This window comes from Leptinotarsa decemlineata, unplaced genomic scaffold, assembly GCF_025532065.1.
Source record: "Leptinotarsa decemlineata unplaced genomic scaffold, Ldec_3_MD MMD2_tig00026316_RagTag_RagTag, whole genome shotgun sequence".
Lineage (NCBI taxonomy): Eukaryota > Metazoa > Arthropoda > Insecta > Coleoptera > Chrysomelidae > Leptinotarsa > Leptinotarsa decemlineata.
The window spans coordinates 1,458,549-1,484,867 of NW_027412685.1; the positions used below are offsets into that span (position 1 = coordinate 1,458,549).

A 26,319-nucleotide genomic window follows, 5' to 3' on the forward strand; every position below is an offset into this window, starting at 1 on the left:
CACATTTTCAGCTGTCTTAGTAAGAACATGTGTAGAAAGTTTTTTACACAGACCAAGCAACATGTGCTTCCCAAGTTAACATGTCATCAATTTTAAACCCCAATGTTGCTTCTTCGTTAGTTGTCTATTTGATGATATTATAATTTTCTGTGTCTTAACCCTGTTTAGTTTGAAATATTTCGAAGTAAACCAAGTTTCACCATCATTATCTGTTCTAGAACAGATGATACATCATCTGCATAGCAAAAAGATACGCTTAGGAGTAAAAAATTAAAAATATCATTGATATATACCATAAAAAGAGTTGGTCCCAGTAGAAATGCAGTCGAACGCCTTGCTCAGATCAAGGAATATGCCAAGTGTTGATTCTTTGTTTTCGAAACCTTCACTTATGAAGTCGACTAATTCGAGCACTGCTTTTGACGTGCTTCTTCCTTTCCTGAATCCAAACTGTCTATGTGTCAAGATATTTGTGTACTCCAAATAATTTATCATTCTTATTGCTATTATTTTTTCTACAATGTTTGCAATTACTGGAAGTAATGCAATTGGTCTGTAGTTTGAAGGAAGATTGATATCACCACTTTTAAAGACCGGAATTATCTTTGCAATTTTTAGTTTTAATGGAAATATACCAGATTTCAGAATCAAGTTGACAATACATGTAAATGGTCGTAGAAGCGCAGATAGATTTTCTTTGTACATAACTACTGAGTGATTGTAAATATCAAGCAAGCCCGAGTTTTTTAGGGATTTGATGACTTCATTCACCTCTGCAGTATCAGTTTGATAGAAATGCATCGAGTTATCAGCAGTGCATGGAACTTGGTGGAGATAGTTTGAGAATGAATTATTGGTTGTGCAAATTTCATTATTCATATCCAGGGCTACATTAATAAAAAAGTCATTGAACTGCTCTGATGTAAGACAAGAAGAGCTATTGGTGTGGTTATTCGTTCAGTTGTTTCATCGCCTTTTCTCTCTTCATTTTCATAAGTAATTATTCGTATTTATATATTTTTTCATTTAAATTCTGATTTGATTTTCTCACAGTTGTTAAAAAGTTTCAACTGATCATTCAGTTTCTGATTTTCATTTTTTGCAGCAATTACTTCTGGATGTGAATAAATGCTAGGGTCACGCTTAGAATTCATACTGACTTTCATGGGAGGAAATGATACTTCCATATAGTAGTTCAGAGTATTATAGTAAACTTGGATCAACTAAACTTGGATCATCTCGTTTATCTCATGTTGTTTAAATAGTTCAATCCCATTTTTTGCTGTTAATTTATCGAAGAATAAAGTTTTGTTTGCAACATTTGTATTCAAAATTATTTTATATTTTTGTAGAATCTCTCGTTCTGTGTTAATACTTATAATTTGAGAATGATGGTCAGATAGATGGAAGTCAGAAATTTTTGCTGCCTCAACATCAAAATGTGTGAACATATTGTCAATGCATGGATACACTTATAGTAAACTTATTTCTCTATAACCATCTTATCTATTTGTTGAAATCACCTTTCTTAAAAATTGGAGTACCGCTATTAGCTAAGCTTGTGAACAATTTTTTGCTCCTTGATTGTATTGAATATTTAAATGACTACCTCGGCATATGTGGTCGAAATGGAACAATATTTTTGTAACGATTTGTCAAGTGTGGAAACCAAATCGAAATCCTTAACTTTCACTTTTCACTTTGACTTTATTGGTTTCGATGCCAATAATTTTGGGCTTCTTCATTATGCTATTGAACAATTTGTTGCTCTTTGTTTGAATTGACTATTTGGTTAATTCAGACATACACGGAAGATAAGGAAATCATTTTTTTTAATGCTCTTCAAATGTGGGAGGGATAGAAATATATTGAGATTTTTATTCTCATTTAAGGATACTATTTCCTCCCATCGCTAACTTTCCGAGTGTTTTTTTTTTATTGGATGTTTGAATGTTTCAGAAGTCAATCAACAACATTGACATATTTCATATTTCAGAACTCTTCTAACATCTGTCGAGGAAATTTAGAAATTAGGATAATCAGTAAAGTAAAAACTGTTAAGATTTTTTTCAATTCTGAAGATGGAGGCAAATTTTAGCATCTGAAACGTTAAGATAAGTATCTGTATACTTTCTGAGCTCTTATTTAATAGGCAAAATTATTGAATACAACAAGTTAATGATAAATAAAACATTTTTCCCAGCGAAAAATATACTGAATTTACGCAGTAATTCATCAAGGTGAGTTAAAAAGGTTGCCCTTTCTTTACGTGCATTAATTTCTCCATTACAATTTTCATATTTTTCAGATTGTGAAAGGTGAAATTACTCAAAAAAAAGTTCGATAAAAAACTTTGATTTCCTCCACACTGTTATCATAATTTGTTTGAAGGTTGTTATCATAATGTTGAGCTGGCAGAACCCACAATATCGCCGGCGAATGAAGAGCAAAAAATTCTGGAACAGAGTACCAAATTTGAATAAAATTATGGTCTGAAAATAAATATAAAAATTCAAAGTATAAGCTCAATAGTGGTAATTGGAGTAACTACAGCAACTTTCAATTTTCCAAGAAATATTCTGTGTTCGACAGAAAGATTAAATGAATTAATGGATTACATAATTCATGAACATATTTTTAGGGAGTTTGTTTGAGATTCTGTTAACTTCATTAACGTCAGAATCTTTAAGTTTTTCATCAAAATAATTGAACTGATTGGATTGAAGAAAACAGAAAATGATGAATTATCGACATCACAAAGTCAAGATCACCATCCCCATGTTATGTGACACGAGTAGAATTGATATTGAATTGATATGACCACATGAGTAATGGAAACTTCATTTTCACCATTGTGAATTGAAATTTCCTTATGCCCGCTACTGGATTTTCGTTATTTTTTCAATTGATTGCCACATGGTTCCCGTTGTTACATAAAGGTGGTGATTTCGATAATCCTTCCAATCTGCGTCCTATTTCCTTAATACCGACTTTAGCAAAAATTATTGAGAAATTAGTCAAAGCACATTCAGATGAATTTTTAAAACTGCACTGTATTATAAGCAAAAACTAGTTTAGGTTTCAGGCGGAAGAAGATACAAATGATGCTATCTTCTCTTTTTTATATGAAATTTACTCTGAATTTACATCACCGCAAAAAGTTGCGGCGGTGAAGTAGCCGCCACAACTTTTTGCGATATTTCGAAGGCGTTTGATTGCGTCAATCATAAAATTTTACAAAAAAAACTTCATAAATGTGAATGTAGAGGTTTAACGAACACTTGGTTCAAATCGTACCTTTCAGGACGGAGTCAAATGATGAGGACAACGGACTCTCGGAGAACAGAGCCATTGAATCCGGTGTACCACAGGGTTCTGTGTTAGGCCCTATTTTATATCTGCTATATATGAATGACATCTCTATGATTGACATATCGGGTAGTTTCACCTATTCACGAATGATACTATAATATTGTAGACTGAAAAAAATTCAGTGGAGCTAAATAAAATAATATCATCCGACTTGAAGGTGAAGAGCTGGTGCGATGCAAAGTTACTTTCTCTCAGTGCATCCAAAACGAATATAATATCATAATATGACGCTGTCATATTACAAAATAAATTAAATACAAAATTTCTTGGTATATTGATTGATAATAGGCTGAAATTTGATGAACACCTTTTACAACTCAAGAGTAAGATCTCCTCTGGATGTTATGCAGTTAGAGTGGTTTCAAATGAGTTGGGTTTCCATATCACAAAGACCGTTTACCGTGCACTTATTGAATCTCGACTACGTTATGGAATACCTTTTTGGGGAGCATGGAACTCATCCCTTCTCTCTTCTGTATTGATATTACAGAAGACGGCACTAAGATGTCTCTGTAAAGTCAAACCCAGAGAATCGTGCAGGAACTTGTTCATTGCCAATAAAATTTTAATAGTCATCGCACTTTTTATCGTAGAGATGGTTTGCCTTATTTATGAATATAAATCGAAGTTCAACTTTGCTTCTACTTCTTATGCTACTCGTAATAGCAATTATACCTGTATACTTCCCATCCCAACTTCGAATTTAATCAAGGATTCCATATACTATAATGGTGGTAAATTGTTCAATCATTTTCCAGTAGAAATGAGATCTGCAAATCTAAGCAACATTCATTTCAGAAAGGCGGTGAAGAACCTACTTGTTGATATACTCTATTATAGTTTGGAAGAGTATTTTAGCGATTCCTTTCAACAATAAATCAACAATTTATTCTTTGTACTATCACTTTATGGTGGTGTTTTATCTATACATTTTTAGAACTTTTTTATATTTACATTTATACATTTTTGGAACTTTTTTTTATATCTACATTTATACTTTTTTAGAACTCTTTCTATAATTAACATTGTATTTCTTGAACTTTGTCAATAAGATGCAAATCTTCGGACAATAAAGTATATTTTGATTTGAGTAAAGAAAGGTACGATATTGAAACAAATATCATCAGGGACGTAGCTGAAATCAAAGGGTATTCTTCAAATATTGTAGGTAAGTTAATTAGGAAATGTAAATTTGGGGAGGATCTTCGCAAATCTTCGACCTTCCAAAAAAAACATGTATTCAAAGTTTATTGTCCTTGAACGTGAAAGTAGCTTTCAAAACTTCTTGCTAACTTCAACAAATGTTAGGTAACCCTGAAGACAAGATGTTGGAAAATGAAACGTCGGGGATATATAAAATAAGTTGTGAGGAATGTGACAAAAAATATTTCGATCAGACTAAGCAAACCATTAAAACTAGTTCCAAAGAACACTCAGCATATATCCGATTTCGAAAACTAGAAAAATCTAGTGTCACTCAACACACCTCATTATGAATCACTCTGTTGAGATTTGCGGGAACTTTCACGAAAGTGTGTCCTACTAAATGTACATTGAGAATTTTATAGTTAGGAATTGGTTTTCAGCATCTACTGAAGACGCCAACTTGGTTGGTGAATCACATGTTGAGAAGAGTGGAAAATAGGATTGAGGTGGAAAAGGGTGTCTAAAAATTGGTCTAAGTTCCCAATATATTTCTATTTCTCTCATACTTGAAAAATATTTTCACTTTTACCATGTGCGCCTGAGGAATTACCCAAATATTCAATTCAAACAACCAGCAAAAAATGTTTCAATAAGATAATTTGGAAAACTGAAACGAGTCTGAAATGATTATAATTTAATATTTTCTAGGACGGATCAGAGCTTAAAATGAGCCTAAAATGAATTGGTAGTCTGATTCAACAAAAAGCTTTTTCTGTGGATTCACCTTGAGGTACATAACATCATTCCAGATTACCAATACGGTTTCCGGAACGGAAAATCAACCACGGACGCTGTAATGCAGCTGGTAGATAAAATCGTCGTAGGATTTCAGAAATGTGTCCACACAGGAACAGTGTTCTGCGATCTTCAGGCGGCATTCGATTGTGTGTCACATGAAATTCTGCTTAAAAAATTGGAGAGGTTCAAATTTGAGGAAAACTCAATTAACCTTGTTAGATCATACCTATCGGAACATAGACAATACGTTTTTTTGAATAATAAGGCATCTGATACCAAAGAAATAAAAAACGGAGTCTACCAAGGTTCGGTTTTGGGACCAGTTCTATACTTGATTTATGTGATTGATTTCAAAACTGAAGATGACTCTGAGATTACGCAATTTGCTGACGACACGTCATTAACGCTCCAAAACACAAATTACGAGGCTATAGTTAAAGAAATGAAAGTAGCAGAATCGAATGCTAATAGATGGCTGACAAATAATAAATTAAAATTGAATACAAATAAAACGCAACATTACTTTTTTACACACAAACAACTGCCTATAGACCAAAATGAATCGATTAAATTTCTTGGATTCCAAATGGATCCAAAGCTCTCTTGGGAAAAACATGTAGATTTTATTTGCAAAAAATTGGCAACGAGCATTTATATTATAAGAAGTTTAATGGGCATCTCATCTATTGAAACCATTATCACTGCTTATCATTCACTTTTTATGGATCCAAAGCTCTCTTGGGAAAAACATGTAGATTTTATTTGCAAAAAATTGGCAACGGGCATTTATATTATAAGAAGTTTAATGGGCATCTCATCTATTGAAACCATTATCACTGCTTATCATTCACTTTTTATGTCCCATGTATCTTATGGTCTAGTACTCTGGGGGCACTCGCCTCATGCAAAAAGAGTGTTTGGACTGCAAAGAAAAGTTTTGCGAGGTATCTTCAAACTGGGATATCAAGAAGACGTTAAAACAACATTTATTAATAATAAATTATTTACATTACCTTCTCTTTACGTCTATTCATGTATAAATTATGTAAAAAAAATCCCCACTTATACCTGAATCAAAACGATTTTCATTCACATAACACCAGACAAGCACAACAGATTAAAATTGAATTTACAAGACTAAATCACTGCCGTTTTTCGAAAAATTATTATGGTCCTATTTTATTTAACAAACTACCAGAAGATATAAAAAACTTAAATACAGCCTCGTTTACAAATTATATGAAGAATATCTGCCTGGAAAACGCTTTTTATAGTATCAACGAATTTTTATCATTTGACTTCAACACCAACTAATATTTTGAATTTACAATATACGTAGACAGTGATATTTATATTGAAATTGTTCACATCTCATTTCCTTATTTGTTTATTTTTTATTTATTCATTTAGTGTTTTTATGATATTCTTATGGTATATGATATTTGACAAAATCTTATAATACTATTGTATTTTTTTATGGCGAATAAAGGATATTCTATTCAAGAGTTAAGCTGAGAGAGAACCCATGACATTTCTATTGAAATAAAAGCAAAAATTTCGTATGCAATTTGTATTAGATATAATGAGTGTAAAAATCGAAATAGTTCTGATAGATTCACAGGCCTTTTGATTTCCAAAATATTCGTAAACTAAACGATATCATTACGTTTTGAATGTAACTTCAAACTAAATTGAATGTAACTTCAAACTAAATTGAATGTCAAATGTCTTCACATTGTTAACAATATCATTTTGAAATATATATTTCAACACAACCATGCAACACAACATGTTAATGGTCTGTAATTTTAGAACAGATAAAATTATAATCAATCAAAGTTAGACAGTCAAAGTCATTATAAGTCCTTTATGATGTAAACATTATAAACTCGAAACTAATGTTTCAACACTCACGTGTGCGTATAAATAGGTATTCCCCTTCGAATCTGATATCGCAGAGTACTTGCTGTCAAAACTAATATTCCCTCATCAATTGGTAGAATCTGTCTCACATCCTCTGTTGCATGTATTTGGAATGAAGTATATTTGGGCATTGCTGGTGCAATGTATGATGTAACATGACCCTAAAAGTATATCACTACTGCATTATTCATTTATTTATTCAGGGCATTGCCACTTTTTACATAATTTGTCGTAAAATCACATAAGTGTGTACTGAGAACTAAATTTTACAAAAATTGTCGTAAAATTACATAAGTGTGTACAGAAAACTAAATATGAAAATATTACTGTTGACTAAATATAACAATATACTAGTTATATAAGTTTTTATGATTTTTTTTTGTTTCAAAACAAATTTAAAAACTCTTACGAAGCACAGATTGATTCTGCTCATAATTTGTAAAATAGAAATGCATCATGTTTTACAAAATCTACAATTTGTAGATAATTACTCATTATTTTTTTAAAGAAAATTGATATCTGAGTGTAATCTTGTAGGACGAATACATTTAGATTGAGAATGTCCAAAACATTTCTCTACGTATATTCACCAATTTGATATTCACTTTATGAAAAGAACATCAAATTAAATAACTAAATTCCAAATTTGATCTCATGAATGGACAATATAAGATATTTAAAGAAGAGAGAGAAAATTCATTTGATTTTTCCAGAATATAATTACATTTCATAGCCCTACATCAGAAAAGTGTGATTTCAAATTCATTTTGAAGTCAAGAAACAACAGGTAAATTTTGAAAATCTGCAACACAGTTTCGTTTATAAGAACGGTTTTCACGTCCGTAGTAATAATTAAAGAGAACAGGTTAGTACATCATGATCAAATGGAATCTGAATGGTCAAACGTTTCGTCTGCTACTATGGCAGATATCATTAGTGGTATGTGCATTGACTGACAGAACAAAAGTTATATCTCGAAGCCTCAGCAACGAACTGTATCGATTTTGTTCATACTTCAGATTCCATTCCACCACAGCCACTAGCCCGTATTTTGTTATCTTTAATAATTACTTTCATCATCAGGTCCAGTGAGTGAGTTGTCAATAATTACCAAGTAGTGAATCCAACTAAGGTTATGAAAAAAAAATATTAATATAGCTGTGATTTTTTTTTCTTTTTCTGATTGATTCGGCCGTTACTTGATGAAGATTCATAGTAATTTCATAAACGACACCTCACGATTTGATCTCCACAAACTTCATTTCAAAATAGCTGTGATATTTGTTATTTCTCTTAATGGATAATAATTTACTCAAAATATGAAAACGATAGCTTCGTAATGAGCTACTAATAACTAGTAAACTAGCTTCGTATACAACTGAAACTTCAAAAAAATGTTGGAAAGAAATTGTAGAAATAAAGAAGAGGTTTGTAATAGTATTCTTCACTTGTCAACCTCCTTCATTATTTTTTTTCAACGAAAATCGAATCTCAGCATAAACTAATCAGTTTTTTAATTTAATAAATTTCTCAAATTATTCATAAAAATGCACTTATTAGTAAAGAAACACACTCATTCCTCACAAAAAAAACTTCTGAACCTTTTTGTGCATATTAAATGAATACTACATGGAGGCAAATTATATAATTTTCAAGCAAAGCATCGATTCATTTCTAAAATTTCAAGGGGCTATGATTGAATTATCAAATCAAGCTTCTAAATTCTGAATTTATTTTTCTCAAAAAATGTATTGTTTAGAGTTACTTCTTGAATAATTCATGTTAAATTATATTTACCCCTAGTTTATAAAAACGCAAGGTACCGAGGTAAGGTGAGGTAAGAAAGTTGAAGCATTGAGAAAATACACTTGCGTTCTAGATAAAAAGTAAGGTAAGGTAACGTCGGTAAGGCAAGGTAACAAGTTGGCTACTTTCAACTTTCTGCGTTGCGTTCTTACCTCCGACCAATCAAAAAGCGCCATACTACTACATATCCAAATGGTGTAAAGGTAATGTCACCAGATAAACTTGAACGTCACATTGTGAAATTTGGGTATTGTTCTATTAATGATATAAAATATGCGTCTTCCATAATATTATAGAAATGACAATTATCCTATAATCACTACGGCAATTCTTCATACTTTACTTTTTCGTGAACGTTAAAAAATGGATACCTTACCTTACCTCTCTGTATTACCTTACCTTACCTTGCATTATTATAAACTAGAGGTTATGTATGATATACATTAATTTACTCTAGAAAAATATAATTATCTAAGTCAATTAGTAACTATTTTCAAGTGAATTTAAAGAGCTTTATACGATTCAGTGTGTACATTCAAAAATAATCTGTATTCATCTAATATTTTTAAAGTATAAAACAATATAAAATTGCTGATACAGGTTGACTTTCTAAAGAGAGATATGTCGTGACCCACAATTGATTACTGTAAGTGCAACTTGGACCACATAATTTGCTAGAACACCACCACCATCATTCAGTAGGATTTGAATACACACATTCCGTTTGATAATACTTTCAATTTTTTAGATTGATACAAGTGAATTTTGAAAAAATGGTGTAAGTTTATATCATCCCAGTACTAATAAATTTATCACTAAAACATATATTGGTAATGAATATTTCGATGAAGATAATCTCATTTGTAATTGTTTTCCAACTTTCTTGGAGTAATTTGATTTTTATAAAAGGCATATTCTAGCACACTTTAATGCGTTCTTGATTTTTCAGATAAATTTCTATTTAGAAATCTATCTAACAACCCCTTCTGACAGACTGACAATGACTTTCAACATTGGATGGCTATAGTTTATACTCAAAAATAAATGTTCTATATTCATTATGATTCTACCCATCTGTACCAACACAAAATAGCATCTTATAAATAGCATGCCATCGGTTTTTTAATTTTTCAGATCAATTGCATTTTTTTAAATTCCTTTCACCCTTATTCCGTCTAACAGATTGACAATTACTTTCAACAGTGTGCTGTTATAATTTATACTGAAATGAATGCATTACATCATAGAGCAATGTGTGCAATCGCTTTGTTGATTTTGCAAATCAATTTACATTTTAGAAGCCCCCTTAGATGGACCGACAATGACTTTAAGCAGTAAACTATTGAAATTCATACTTCAGGAAAATTCTTTCCACCCTACTGTAATGCGTGCCACCCCCTAGTTGAATTTCTTTGTTTTTTCAGATTCCAATATTCAGATTTTTGGTAGGTACAGTCCTCATGCCCACATTTTGTTATGGAAAATGTGATGTTGCCAAATCAAAAGCGTGGCTGAAAAAAACTATGGCTATTTTCACACCCTCTGAATCTTGTATAGACACAACTCAACAATTTTTTTTCATTTGAAAGGAAACATGTTTTTTACAGCTGCTATAAATATTTGAAATGACTTGTTTTTTTAATAAAAAAACTATCATTCGTATTTTAAAAAGTGCCAGTTGGAATGTATGTCAAGTAATTTTACCAACATAAAGTTGCACTATAAGCAGAAAGAAGTTAAACTTACCAACCCTAGTGGGTCATGACAAGTCACCCCCACAGCAAAAAATCAACCTGACTTTGTGAAGGCATATTATCCTCTGCCAACAAAATACCAAATATGAATCCTTTGGAAATAGATACATGTGAATAATTTCATAAACAATAATGACTGAATAATACTCCAAGAAGATACACTTTGGTTCAATAGGATAACTGTAGAAAAGGCAAACTTCTAGTTCACCCCTATACTATAAGTTACTGCATAAACTCAATGTGTTTTTCTCAAAAAAGAGGCGCTATTCATCGTAAACTTGTTCAATTTGATAATTTTATCAATCCAAAAATAGAGCTAGGAAAATAATAGAGATAAGTTGAATAAAAAAAAGATAATTTTTTGAATGAAAAGTTAGAATGGAATCAGTTTCAACAGGGTTTCAGCTAAAGATTTTGTGAATATGGCAATGCACTAAGTAAATATTTAGGGTAAGGGGTGGATTCATGCACCAGCTATGAAGTCATAGGATGTAATAAGTTTTAAACAGCTTCATCATTAATTTTCGCTGGAAACATCCATGCGCCAGATGCATACTTTGTCATATCTTATTGTGTGAATTGTAAGTTTTTAGTAATAACAAATCTAAAACATGAATTCTTATGAATGAAAACTTGTGATTTGCCATTCAAGACTGTGCATGAATCCTCACTTATTAGTCTTTCTTACTCCTTGATTTCCCATCCATAGTAGCTCTTCATGTTTATCGAATGCTAAGGCAGACACTCCAAATCTATCTCCACCGTCTGCTAAAATACAATGGGTTTGAACATATTCTCCTTCTAATCCTACCAGACCTGGATTTTCTTGAGGGGCCACCACCGCGAGCTGGAATATTTAATTCAAATTAATGACAAATAAAATATTACTTCTTCAGAAAAATTAAATTATCTTCAATGTTAGCTCTCACCCCAGTATTGTCGAAATACATGACAAAATTTATTTTTATTTAGAGATCAAAAAACTACACATTGTACACTTGTTACTTTTTTCAAGAATGAAGGGTTTAGAACAGCTGCAAGTAGCAAACCGCCACTATCTCTGTCTGCCACCGTCTTATAGAAGTTTTGCGGTAGTGGCGATCATAGAAAAAGTGGCGATTTGCGGTGTGAGGAGCGAGTAGTAAAGTAGTGAAAGTAATGACGTCCAATCTGACACTAACAGAAGTGACACTTGATGTGTCATGTCATGATATTGATATGCGTTCTCGATTAGCGTTTAGAATCTCATAAGTGCTTGAAGTTTGAAGTAAAAATGACATCAATTTGTAAAGCAGTTTTGTTTCTGAAAACATTGGAAATATCTCACTATATGTTTCTTTTTAGTGATTATTATCAAGCTACCTTCTAACTCAGTACTAAATGTAGGTATTCAGAAACATTAACTTATCTGTCATTTTTATGTCAACCGCTGATGATATTATATCAAACGAAAATCAAAAACGCCCTTATTGTTTATAGCATTTCTTTCATGCAAAAGTTACAAGCATTGTGCCAATCACAATGAAGTTTTCCCAGAATGGTCCAATCGCTATTCTGAAATATAATCTAGATTGAGCTGTCAAAATGAAAAAGGCAAGATGCCTGGTGTGATGACTTCGACCCCTTCCTCATGTAAAATGTTTTGTCAAAAAATCTTGATATACTTACCGCACTCTTGTTAAAGAAATAAAGCGATCCAATAAATTGCAGCTTTTCATTAACAAATCAAGTGACGTAGCTTGAAAATGTCAAGTTGGCAGTTCAATTATCAATGTTGTTTATACGTATTTGGGAATGAATTAATATTAGTTGAAAGATTCTTTTTACATTATGGTTCATCATCTGTAAACATGTGGAGGTAGATGGGTTTTTTCCATGACGCCTTCCTTTTGGAAGATATATCATTCGTTCATTAACATTTTTCACTTGATCGTATCTGGGGACAAGTGACAGTTTACAGAGAAAACAATTATTCATCTGACGATTTTTTCTATGACACTATTATTTTGGGGGACTGATAATTTCTCCAGCCGTTCTTAAGTTCTTTCATTATTATCATTATTATTATTATTGATATAATATTATATTTCAATACTTATCATCCTATTCCCGAAGAAGACAAATTCAAAAACACAAAAATCATGAAAATTGGTCCGGCCGTTTTTTTATTATTATCATTATTTTCACTTATGAAATGCCATTTTTCAATACTTGTTATTCTATTCCCGACGAAATCAAATTCAAAAAAAACAAAAATCATGAAAATTGATTCAACCGTTCTTGAGTTCCTTTTCTTCCTTTTCTCATTTTATCACTCACCTTTTAAACCTTCCCCGGACTTCCACAAACAATTGAAAACCAAAATTGACCAAATCGGTCCAGATGCTCACCCCCCACCAAGACGTGCGGTTGACTCTGTTGGTGACTCTGTGCGAATGTGTTTCTATGTCTATTTATATATTTATATATATATATATATATATATATATATATATATATATATATATATATATATAAATCGGTTCAATTTGTGAGGTTGCAGTCGATAGCTGGGCTGTTACAAAGAAAACTCTTTGTTATATGTCAAGCTTTCGGTATATTTCACACCTTCGTCAGGACAACTACAATAATAAGATTATATATCTTGTAAAAAATATATAAAAATGGAGAACTTACTAACGTGAGAATAAAATATAAAATGGTTCAAAAACAGATAGAAAAACATTAAATAATGACAGTTGATAAAAGTTTTTGGCTGACAATGTCAAGTGGGAAAATTCTGAATAATACTCGAATTACTAGATCTTTTATTTTCTTTATCATATTTCAGTAGGTACGTGTAAATTTTGCTAAGACTATCTATATATATATATATATATATATATATATATATATATATATAAAAAATAAATAGATAAGTACTCCTTGATCATTCCCATATTGATTTCAATTTAAGAGCCACCGGTATACAGCTGTTTCAGCCTATTGGGCATCGTCAGTACCGGGCAGGCGGTCCTCGATTGAAGACAAAATGAGAAAAAACCAAGAAAGTACTTGATAAAAATAGCTGCGTAAACGCAAGCGAAACATAAGTGGAACCACCTATTGGTGTGACACCCAAGTCAACTTGCCAAGTTTTTATGTCAGTGTTGGTGGTTTGACCAATCAACCGACAACTGCGGTAGCAGAAATTTGGGAAGCTAACCTGAAATGCCATCGGAGAACGAATCCACATGTTTCTAGAAATGATATGAAATCTAGAAAGGTTAATGCAGTCAGCAGCTTGACTGCATTAACCTTTCTAGATTTTATATATATATATATATATATATATATATATATATATATATATATATATATATATATATATATATATATATATATATATATATATATATATATATATATATATATATATATATTCCGGGTATTTGATCCGTGTATGTGATAATATCTTTAATTTCACCAACGTTTCGACAAAATCTCACTTGTCATTATCTAGGTGTGCTGTTACGTGTATTGCCAATTGCATATGCAGGTCAATTTCTGTGAAAATTCCTGCACTGACGCCTGTCGAATATAATCCAACGCCCTTGGTGGTATTAGCCAGAGGAGTAGTTGTTTTCTGATAGGCGTCAGTCCATTCAACCTACTGTGTAGGTATTCGAGGCTGGCTTGAACGTTAAAGTTCATTTCTTTAGATTTATTCACTGCCAGTCTTCAAGCATAGCCCACTGACTAATAAAAAAGTAATTGTATTAGAAAGAAAAATATGCGTTGAGATGTTATTTTTTGCATAAAAACGACCCCCATATGAAAAAAGGCAGGAGAGATTTTTTATCACTAATTGAACGAAGAATTTAAAAATTATTGTTAGTTTAAAATATCTCACGTACGTATCTGACGTACCATTTTTTCTTAAAAAAAATAGATATCATTACCCGTACGCGCGCCACTGATAAATAAAATTCTCAATTGCATGTCAGAAAATGTGCAATAACTACCTCTTGAAGCCCAGCAAATTTCATTTGCGTATCTCGACCGTAGTCAGTTTTTAAGAAAACTTCAACATCTGGTATCTAGGAATACGAAGAATTCGCGGACAAAAGCTAGATAGCAAACTGTCATAATTTTTTCATACAGAATGACCTCCTGAAGTTTGTCGCACTTATTCACTAACACCCTGTATAAGAGAGTACATCTTATTTCGGGCCCAGATTCATTTCAATCATATGAAATGAGGGATATTTTGAAACAAACATCCTATGGAAAAAATGAGCTAACGTTTGATAGTTGGATTTCGGAGATATCATTCATTCATCAATTATTTGGGTCACATTGAATTTCTAAATAATAAGTATTAGCAAAAAACTAATAGCACTATAGTTTTTCTCGTGTCGTGATACAAAATTTGTATATTGAAAAAAATCATTTTTAGAAAATGTTCAACACCCTGTATCTCAAAAACTATACAGTTCCATGTTCATGTGCACCTTTTTATTTTGGTGATGAGTAAAATCGACTATTGAACAATACTTATTCGAAAAACCTTTTCTCGCATTACACATCAATTCAATTCAATGCTCGAGATGGAATTGAATATACAAAACATAACATTTCATACGAATGTAAAAATGTTTTCTTCGTTACAGTAGATTTATTCGCCGAAACAGGATGGATTTGGATATTGATAAAGTTATCTTAAATATAAATCTGTATTATTAGTATCCATGTTCTCTCCACCATATACTATTGATTACAGTTTTCGTGTCCCCATCTCTGAAAAACCAACCCCTCTGAAATCATCAATGGCACTATTCCACTTCAGATACACCGAATATACAAAAGGTACACATTGAATAAATCACACCACGATATCTGACTTGGTTCACGATTGAGTCTCTTTATTTTTTCTTGTGAAAAACAATTCACCGAAATTTGAAGCACAATGAAAGGGTTCGGCTCTGAGCGATATATTAATTTGGTCAGTACTTAAATACAACAATCTTGAAAATTTACACCGTGTATGTGAAGAGTTTCCAATAATTTTTATCGAATAACAATTTTACTGCGATTTCCAAAAAGATCATAGGTAATTTACATTCAAGATAAATTAAAAAATTTCAGGACTATCGAATCAATCCATACAACTGAAATATAAAGAAATATTGTCAAGGGCTCTTGACTACGTCTGCAGGAGAGCAAAAAATTAATTGGCACGGTACTACTGAATATCATTTGAATATTTTTCATTAACAGTGTCATTTCCAACATGAAAGCAAGTTTTTTCACAGTAAATAGAATTTTCTCGCCTTTTCATAATTCTCAGCTGTACTTACTGTACTTACTTACTTATGAGATCACTATAAAAATAGCCTGAAGTGCAGATAATATCGGAATTCATATGAATATCACAACATGAATTCATTATCAGAATGCAAATTCAAAATTCATGTAAGTTAAAAAAAATATTGGATATTGCCACAGTTCTTGTGATTGCGATTTCAATATGTGAATTGACATAGTGGCCCGGTGAAAACACAAAAAGGGTGTACTTACAATACGATTCACAACATAACTGATTGACTGTGATTTTTCATTGTAATATTGCTTCTTAAATAGAATCTCACAAAACATATTTGTTCTTTTACCTTCATGTATCGAGGATTCTCCGGGGTAACATGGAATCTTACAAAATTGATATCAGTGTTCTTGTAAAAATCTGGAATTATACATTATATAACTCATATATGAAGCTGGCGTCGACTTTTTGCAAAAACACATTTTTCCATAAAACTCGATCAACATATTTTGTTGAACTCGTCGAATGCTACTCAAAACTCTCATCTGAACGGTTCTGAGATTCCTTTCTGTCGTCATTCCAAATGTTGGTTTTTCAAATTTCGTAGGTACCGTACGACAGCCAATTTGAAAAGTTTTGTTTATTCGATAAAACTCCATTGGCAAATCTTGTCGAACTCGCCGAGTGCTACTCAGAACTCCTAGCAGAACTGCTCTGAGATTCGTTTCTGTCATCATTAGAAATGTTGGTTTTTCGAATTTTGCACCTTATGATGGCCAATAAATTGAAAAGGTTTTTTTTTTCGTTTAAACTCCATAAACATATTTTGAAGAACTCGCCGATTGTTACTCAGAACTTCCATCAGAACTTTTCTGAGATACCTTTCTGCCGCCATTCGAAATGTTGGTTTTTCGAATTTCGCACCTTATGATGGCCAATAAATCGAAGTTTCGATTTTTGTTATAAAAGTCGATTGACATATTGTATAGAACTTGCCAAGTGCTACTCAGAACTCTCATCAGAACTGAAATATCTCTTGATTTTTTTCCAAAATGATGATTTTTGTAAGTCAAAAATTTATTTTCTTTCTCAATAACTTTTTTTATTTCGGCAGAGCTATATTCAAAAATGGTCAAGAACTCCAGAACTCTTTCATCTTCATCGAAAAATAACACCAGAACTTAGTTTTTCGAAAAAGTTGGCACCGTGTGAAGTAAGCGCCGCTATTTTTTTTATTGAAATACACAATTTCCTGAAACTATTCAAAATTTATATCTGAAACTTCAGAACTCATCAAATCTGCCCAGAGTTCCAAAAAATGTGTTTTTGCACAAAGTCGGCGCCAGCTTCATATGAGTCATTTATATTGGTAACATGGGTTCCAAGACTTTTATTTTTCCAAGACCGTCCTGGAACTATACAAACGTCATAATATTCCGTATTTCTCCTTAACTAGTCAGTCAAGACTACCCTTCGCTTTATATATATATATATATATATATATATATATATATATATATATATATATATATATATATATATATATATAGTAAAATGGAATAACGGGGTCTCTCAGTCATAAAATCAAAATTCTGCTCTACTTTGCCAAGCTTTCACTTCTAATGGAAAGTTTCTACAGGGCAGTAAAAGTGAGTCAAAAACAATAAATTGAACATATAAATTGACGAAGAAAGTTAAACATGTATAGGATTACTTTATTGACAAAGTAATATTATTTTATTAAACTCAAATATGTAATACCTACGCTTTTGAAGATTAGACACATGACACATGACGATTTTTCTTGGGGCTCCATTCAATGAATTTGCCACAGGCCTCATACAAAAGCTTCATGAAGTAAAATAATATTTTGACGTTGAAAATATTCATGTAAAATATTGGATACCAAATCAGTGATTTTCATGAATCAACAATTCATTAGTTGTGTGGTGTAAATCCAACACGAGAGTGAGGGGCGGGTGTTAGATTTGGACGCTGGCGACCGATGCTAACTTCATGCAAGTGAAAAAATCAATCAATGTATGGTATTCACATGTATTGTTCAAAATGTGAAGTTTTGAAAATCACATCATACCAAAAAAGGTTAATTGGAAAACACTATTCAGAAGAAAAAAAATATGAAAATAAAATACTTTTTAAAAACTAAAGTAATTTTGAACTTGATAGAACTAAGGAGTCATATTCATTTTTTACTTTATGTATTATCATGTGTTAGATGTGTAATAATTTAGGTAATCAAATATTGGAAAAGATGGATGAGATTTATATTCCGTTTAAGTTGATATGCATTGAACCACATAACATGCATATAAATAATGATAATTCACCCCAAATCGTAATCAAATCATATTCTAGTAACTTTTAGGAAAATACTCGATATCTGTAATCCAACTACACTATGATGTTTTTTCATTATATTGATTTATTTTCATTTATTATAATTTTTTTTTAATGTAAATGTTTTCTCTATCATATCTGAAATCTTGTCCCATTCTAGACATCCCTCTGAGTGAATTTTGAATATAGATTCACACTGAAGGATCTCTAAGCCAATCAAGTGCATTTTGAGCATAGTTACTATCATAATTTTGTGAAAATAATCCTTATTATGAGAAATATTTATTGTACCATCATTGTCAAATAAGTATATCATTGAATATATTACTGAAATGTTTTCGAAACATGTAAAATTTCTATGCAACTTATGACCAAAGAATAAAGGGTGAAATTCAATTTTTGTGATCATTACTGCCACAAGGTTTGTTCTTTCACTGAACCTTGATAAATACTCTATATAATATGTATATAAATTATATGGATTTATTATATCACTTATTGAGGAAAAAAAAAACGTTTCAAATTTGATATTCCAATTACCTACATTCCTTTATACTTAGTTCTGAATGTCTCTGGTTATATAAGAGTGGTAAATTTGGTAACTGAATGTCCGTCTGAATGATTCCTGGCTAACTTGACAAATTGAGGAGAATCGAGACGTAGGTACATAGCATTTAACCAAATTCCAGTTTTCATAATAAAGAAGATCACTTCTTTGAGCCATAACACCTTCGGTATAGAAACAAACAGGAATGGTTATTGACGTTTTATTATGTAAATTTCGCACGAGTCACAAACACAAACAATTTTCAACTCATTTCAATAAATATTACCAGTCCAAATTGAACAGCTAGACACTATCTAACTATAAATTTAAAGAATACAAAACAATATTTCCATGAATATGATACATATTGGAAGGCAAGGTTATCCTCTATCCTGACTTGCTCTTGAGAACCATTATGAAATTGGGAACGTATATTTATTCTTCTGACGACCATTGCTCCATTAGTTTCCTAGATTGAATTCAAGAAAAAAATAGTATCTAGCAATGAGAAAATCAATAACTTTAACACCGTCATAGTGGTTTATTTGAACAACTCCACGGAAAGTTGAATGAAATTGCAAAATATGTAATATTTTTGAAAAATTACCACTTCAATGTGCCAAAGTTGCCTATTGAAATGGCATTTTTTCTCAAGTCACATACAGACCATATCACATACTATCACTGATAAGTTAACTGTTTTAAAATTAAATCTTTAACTAACCTGAATTTTTATTATTATTATTCCGGTATAGACTTCAACTTAATATTTCTCACACAAAAATTTTACAATAAATTCGATTTGAATTTCCTCTATAAATTCCTAAATCCACTCTCTCAGATATTTCTCTTACTCATAGTCACAGTAAATATACCGAGCTTTAACAATAATGTCATTTACAACTTTCTCAAAAACATTCCTTAAATGAATGCTTTATAATTCCTTGAAGAATACTCCTATCCTTAAAATTCGCTAATTCTAGAATATTTGTAATTGTACTGCAAATTTATAAAGATGAAAATGATGCCCTAGAATTCTGTAATTTTTTTGTTGAGGCAACATCATAGTTTCGTAAGTCAGCAGAGAATGTGCATAAAAGTAAAAATCAAACTGTAAAATGTTCCTCAAAAAGTTACTGAATAATGTAGACATCTGAAGAAATAGTTCAATTATAGTATAAAAATTGGATAAGATTTTCGATTGGGGAACAAGTATTTTTTCTATGTCACCTACTCTTTATATTAGTCATTAGTGTCAGTTCTCATCTGCATAAATGATGTTTCTATTGTATATTATTGAGTACTATTTGTTGTTCATTTTATCGTCCATATCAATTATGATTTTATTTGCAGCACATGTATATTTTCTGAGTTGGCTACTCTGTGTATTCATCATTACTGTCATTTGTCACATATAGTTGAGGTTTATATGGTCCATTTTCAACTTTTATTTGCTGTTTTCATTGTTCAATTTTCCATTAATAATTCTCGATTTTTAGTGAACAATAACATGAAACCTGACACTAAATAACGAACCATCAGAGTAGCCAATACAGAAAAACTACATGTACTCCAAATGAAATTCTCATCCAATGTATTTTCAAAGTATGTCATTCAGAAGTTTTTATTAAGCAATAACCTTCAGAGTAACATTTTCAGTTTGCCTTTCATCATTTATACCTAGAATTGGTTCTGATTTGGATCAGAAATATATTAGTCTGATTGTCTCTGACAGATCAAATTTCAAGTCAAACAGAATTCCGAATGTTGAAATATGAGTCAAAAAAATGAAATAAAATGAGTCACAAACAAAAAATTCATATCAACAAGATATTTTTACCTAAACATTGCAGGTTGAATTCAAATATAATAGTCAAGGCAGTAATTGGAAATATGTTGTCTCAGATTTCATTTTGGCAATAAATTTTGATATTTATGTAGTTTATCAATATTTGATTTTTTTTCAACTATTTGATGATAATAATAAAGTGAATAGAAGATGTTTGCTTTGTCCTCCATCTGATTATTTGCATTTCATAACCGAGGCTTGTTATTACATTACAAATAATTTTATAGTTCTGAAGCATTTTTAGGATAGAAGAAGACCTTGCAAATGCTAATTATGACACTAAATATCTACTGGCAGTATGAATGAAAAACATGTTGTTTATCGCGTGATCTTAATTACTAAGTTGGTTTTCACAGTCAAAAGCAAACTTGTCTTAGATATAACCAAATCTAGTGAAACGAAATGAAAAAAGAAATTGCATATTATTCTGATTGAGTCGAGTCAACAACTAATTTTGTCTCAGGAACCATATGCTTATGGTGTACAAAAATAGGATTTGAGAAATATTTTTAGAGTGATCACTCTACATAATTCTAATCAATGTTGAGTACGAATTCACTTATAATATGCAATTTTAATTGAGAAAATCATATCACAAAAGAACTATCACAAATCATACAATTACTAAAAATAACCATTCAATAAGTTGAACAAGAAACACCAATACTTAATATCTTGAATATTGTGTTACAAAAATGTTTATCATATTTTGCTAGACATAATGATAGTTAAATAGGTCAATATATCACTGACATAAATATAAAAATACATGTTGATTGATATATGGTTATAAGTATGAAGTTACTGTAAGATGATTGACAATAATTTCGCAACATTTCAAAAGTGAGAAAAAATATATGATTTGAACAATTTCTTGAAAAATGAAATGAAAACCAATAATTCCACAGTTTTAGCTGTCAGAAAGACTTTAACAAACATATATCTTTATTCAATTTGAAATTTTCCAACTGAATTGTCCATTTATTTGAAAGGAACATTTTTTTTTCGATTGCTTTGACCATTTCTTTATGTTGTGATATATATTATATTACAAAATATAATTGTGAAAGCTGACCCACATGCAAAAAACATTATTTTGTTCAAAATTGGTTTTAGTTTCATTAAACATCAATTGTCCATATTTCAAAATGCATTTTGAATATGTTTCACATCTGCATGTGAATATTATCACAATTCAAAAAAGTGTCACTGTGAGCATTTTCCAAAACTAGTATCAAGTAACAGATTTTCTATTCAGTCTCTCTCACGCTATTACGTCAAAATAAAAAATTGAAAATTCACAAGATTACTTCTATTTGAAGTTGAGAATAGAAATATTATCGAATAAAATCATATAGGTAGTCACATTCTACTAAAAGTTCTGAAAAATCTCATCATAAAACTGACAAGACATTCCTAACTTATAATGTTAAATAAAATTTTCTACAAGAAATATTATACTCCTCCTCCTAGTGAAAAGGGGTCTGAATAGATGAAAAGTTAGACACATACAAAGGTTCGGTGAGATCTTTTCTAGGAGAAAGATACTAGAACAGTATTCAAAAATTATCCATAAGCCTCCTTACTTTTACTATTTCTACTATTGCATGATAAAACCTAAAATTAAAAGATGACTCTTAACTTGAAAACCAGTGTTACAAATTATGTAAATAAATATGTGATTAAACACACCATCAGTCCCTTTTTAACTAACACAGCAATAACGCTTTGCCATGGTCTAATAAGTCTCTAATTTGACAAGTACTCCTTAAAGCACCAACGTATCCAATTTGTAAACGCTTTGATTCCAGGGTTATTTAACACAGACATAGTTTATCGTTTCTAACACAGAATGCTTTGTGAAGAGCTTCAATTTTTAAGGTAGTATGTAAGACGATTGCACATTGTTCCCTAATGTGTATTAGAGGGTGAAGAAAAGGTGCCTTACTATCAAGCTTTAACAACGATCAATAGAAATTCACAACATCCAATGCTTCTCGCCACTTTTCAGGACTCTAATGAAAATTTGTGTTATGTCACAAGATGGTTTCGTTTCGGGCATAACTACGGTCCTTTCACGTAACTGTTTAGGTCCAGTCCAAAAAACAGAAATTATTATTGAACATGAGTCTATGACATGTATTTTTACTTTTGAATGCCTTTGTGAACATTGTGAATCAGCTTCGGTTGCACACTATTCAATAAGGTCAATCCCAACCATTTTCCTTGATCATATGGGCTAGCTCTATAATGAATTTGCCTTCCTTGTATTTCTGACTTGACTCGAAGGCATGTTCCTGAAAGAAATAAATATAATATCAGTGTACAGTTGCAGTTCAATTTTATCATAATTACTCTGTAATTCACAAATAATCAAAATCATTAAAAAAGGTATTCAAAATTGCCTTTTGCAATGACTTGCTAAGTAATAATAATAATAATAATAATATAATAGGTCTTTATTCCCAGAATGGTACAATAAATAAATGTGAACATTTACTGACACGGGAAAGGCTGAAGATCAGTTGGTTGCATCGAAAGATGCAACCTCTGTTTTTCATCTTAGGCCAAAGTCTTTGCCAGACTTGTGCAAAACAAAGAAAAAGGGTTTGAAGTATGGGTTTTATTTTTTTAAATTTTTGCTTATTTTTATTGTTCATTATTTTTTATTTCTTTTTACTCTGTGGTCATTTTCATCTGTTAGCTTGATTATTTTAATTTATTCATTTTATTGTATTTTCATTTCACGTTTTATTGTTTATATTGAAAGGCGTATATTTGCAAAGAAGTAACTGAAAGTTACTTTTTTGCATGATCTACACATCTATGTATAGAGTTACTACTTTCACAATTGATTGCTTCCTGCCTTTCTTTGGAAGATTCCCACATTTTTTTGTATCTTGATGGAGTAGTAGAAAGTCAAAAACTTTCTTTCCCAAATGTTTTATTGCTTACCTATATATAATTGATATTTCAGCTATTCACTGTAATTTTATTTGTTCTTTCATATATTTCGAATCATATTAGGATAGTATTTAGACAATGGAAGTCCGAACTAGTAAAACTCAATCCTCTTCATTGTATGAAGGCTTTGTTATATCTTGTAATATCTTGTTGTTGATCAAAACATGCTTTACTATTTTCAACTTGCTGGTTTCTTCGTGACCAGCGTTTTTTGTAGTCAATCTTGATTAAAAAGAAAATGGAAAAAAATATTTTTGAAGTGGATGTTATATGTATTTGATGGCTCAACTGTCTGTGTCTGTTCCCAGACAATACACATACATGTATTGTATATCCAACGGACGTCCAACTTATGTCCAAAGAATATTTTATGGACGTCTGCAAAAATAACCTGTAAGTCCATGATATATTGTACGTATTTTGGAAATCTGAGGAGTAGGACCTACCTAAGGATATCCATTCTAACCCCACTAAGGAATATCTTATGGACATGGACATCCACTAAGTGTCTAAGAATATTCTCACCCGATTTGGACATGAATTGCATTATCGTAGGATTGTTGCTAATTGTATTCTTGAATCTGAAGCCAATTCTCACGTTAAAAAAATCGAAATGTATTTATGGATTTATATATGGTTGTATACAAGTAAACTTCATTGTGAGATTCTCACTGAATAGTTTACAAAACCGTAACACTTGTTGTGCTATACAATAGCTTCCTCAGACGTGTTAATGCTCGCTTGAGGAAGCTCTTCATGTCACATTGAAGTCTTACTTGAATATTTTATGAACCTTCATCTCGTATCGGCCAACTAAATCACATTAATCTGGTCTTGATTTTTTCGAAAGAATTGCCAAATTTGGAAAACTATTAAAATCATCCGTTTTTGTTGAAATTTATAATAAATACCTCAATAAATTGATGGATGTAGCCGTTACTACGTGGAAGGAAATCATCATGAAAAATGAGAATTGAAACTTTCTATGAATATCTCAGTTGGAAAACGTATAATGACAAATTTTGTTCAGTAATAAGTATATTTTATTAAAATAGAAATATATGTATAGATGTTAAAAATAACGCGAAACATCAGATGTCTTGCAGTGAGGATGACTGTGTTCCATGTAAGTGAAATTTTATTTCTTTCATTGATTATATTACGAATGTTTGGAATACAAATGTAAAAGTAGTTGTTTTGAAAGTATTTTTCTTTTGTGTAATTACACATCTATTTTCATACAAACATTGTATTTGTTTATATGCAAATAGCTGCTTCGAGAAGGCTTTTTCTTCCAGTTTGTGTATGAGATTTACCCGGGGTATGTGGTGGATCTCGACAAAATGAACAACTTTTTCCTGAACAATGTTTATCGAAAAATCATTTGTTTTCGAGATACAAATTGTTGAAATTTTTCAAAACATGGTTGGTTTTTGTCATAACTTTTTTGCAATTTCAGTTATTTTCTTCAAACATTTTATAAAAAAAAGTTGTAGGAGCTAAGTAATATGCATCGATATAGAAAATTGTAAATATCTCGAAATCGATCACCTCCAGCGTTGTTAAAAAGTGTGCATTTTTTACTTGGAAGAGGTGTGGGAATTAGGAAAAGTACCAAAAATTTACTGTCAAAAAAGTTGGAGCAATTTGAAATAAATAATGACAGCGTACGCAGCGCCCTCTAGATGTTACATGAAAATTAATACAAAATTATGATTTCCCACGTCAAAAAAACCCGGGTAGCAAATTTCGTGCGAATAACTTATTTTTTGCAAGTTATTTTTAAAAAACGAACAAAAAACTCAATTTTAACACCCTGCATCTCCTTAACGAAGCATTTCCGGAAACAAGTTTAAAAAAAAATCTGTTTAAATTCTGTTTTTTCGTTAATCAGCTATCGCCCCCATACGAACGATAACTCTCAGAAGTTAAGAAACTTGTGCGAGCTAAGGACTAACGAGATCTTACCTTTCAACGTGTAATTCTTAACACGGTTGCAGAATCATCTCAGCTTCAACCAGATGAATTTTCTCGAGAAAAATATCTGGTCGAGACGGGAATCGAACCCACGGCCTTCCGATCGTGAGTCGGGCGCACTACCACCGCGGCCAATTCCACAACAAGTCAATATAGACTTTTTTTACAATTGTCTCAGGAATACGTCTTTTGAATATTTTAACGTACTTATGTTACACCCTGTATAAGGTGTTAGGCAGTAAGGTTCAGCGTCATAATTTTGTTGTAAGCAGCACCGTAAAATAAAAAACCTGAAAACAGGCAGATTCGGTAATTTCATACTAGTTTTTATCTGCGGTAGTTGAACTTCACGAAGATTTCAAAAGAATCGTTTTCTGTATCAACAAGTCCCTTAAAACCACTTTGTAAAAAATAATTTCTGGTATGACGCCCTTTGTTGATTTTTACCACTTCATTGAATTTACAGTTTTGATCTGGTTTCAAACGTTTCCTCCGATCTAGGTTGTAAAAAACGCCTTTACAC

At 31.3% G+C, this 26,319-nt stretch overlaps 2 protein-coding genes across 9 annotated transcripts in view; both read right to left on the reverse strand.

Moving 5' to 3' along the window:
* Positions 1–11,986, reverse strand: part of PAN2 (PAN2-PAN3 deadenylation complex catalytic subunit PAN2) — a 72,215-nt gene extending 60,229 nt beyond the window's left edge. The window contains exons 1-3 of one of the 3 annotated variants that reach the window (XM_074181796.1): positions 11,729–11,986; positions 11,488–11,646; positions 7,231–7,400 (exon numbers count right to left, since the gene is read on the reverse strand). In XM_074181796.1, the coding sequence (XP_074037897.1) occupies positions 7,231–7,400; positions 11,488–11,646; positions 11,729–11,749 (350 nt within the window). In that variant the 5' untranslated portion in view covers positions 11,750–11,986. Of the gene's footprint in view, positions 1–7,230; positions 7,401–10,791; positions 10,910–11,487; positions 11,647–11,728 lie in introns of those variants that run through there. The other 2 variants (XM_074181798.1, XM_074181797.1) reach the window with 2 other exon arrangements.
* Positions 11,987–19,210: 7,224 nt separating this feature from the next.
* Positions 19,211–26,319, reverse strand: part of Ypel (Yippee-like) — a 180,474-nt gene continuing 173,365 nt past the window's right edge. For all 6 annotated transcript variants that reach the window (XM_074181817.1, XM_074181819.1, XM_074181818.1 and 3 more), the window contains one exon: positions 19,211–23,152. In XM_074181817.1, coding sequence (XP_074037918.1) covers positions 23,063–23,152 — 90 coding nt within the window. In that variant the 3' untranslated portion in view covers positions 19,211–23,062. The remainder of the gene's footprint in view (positions 23,153–26,319) is intronic.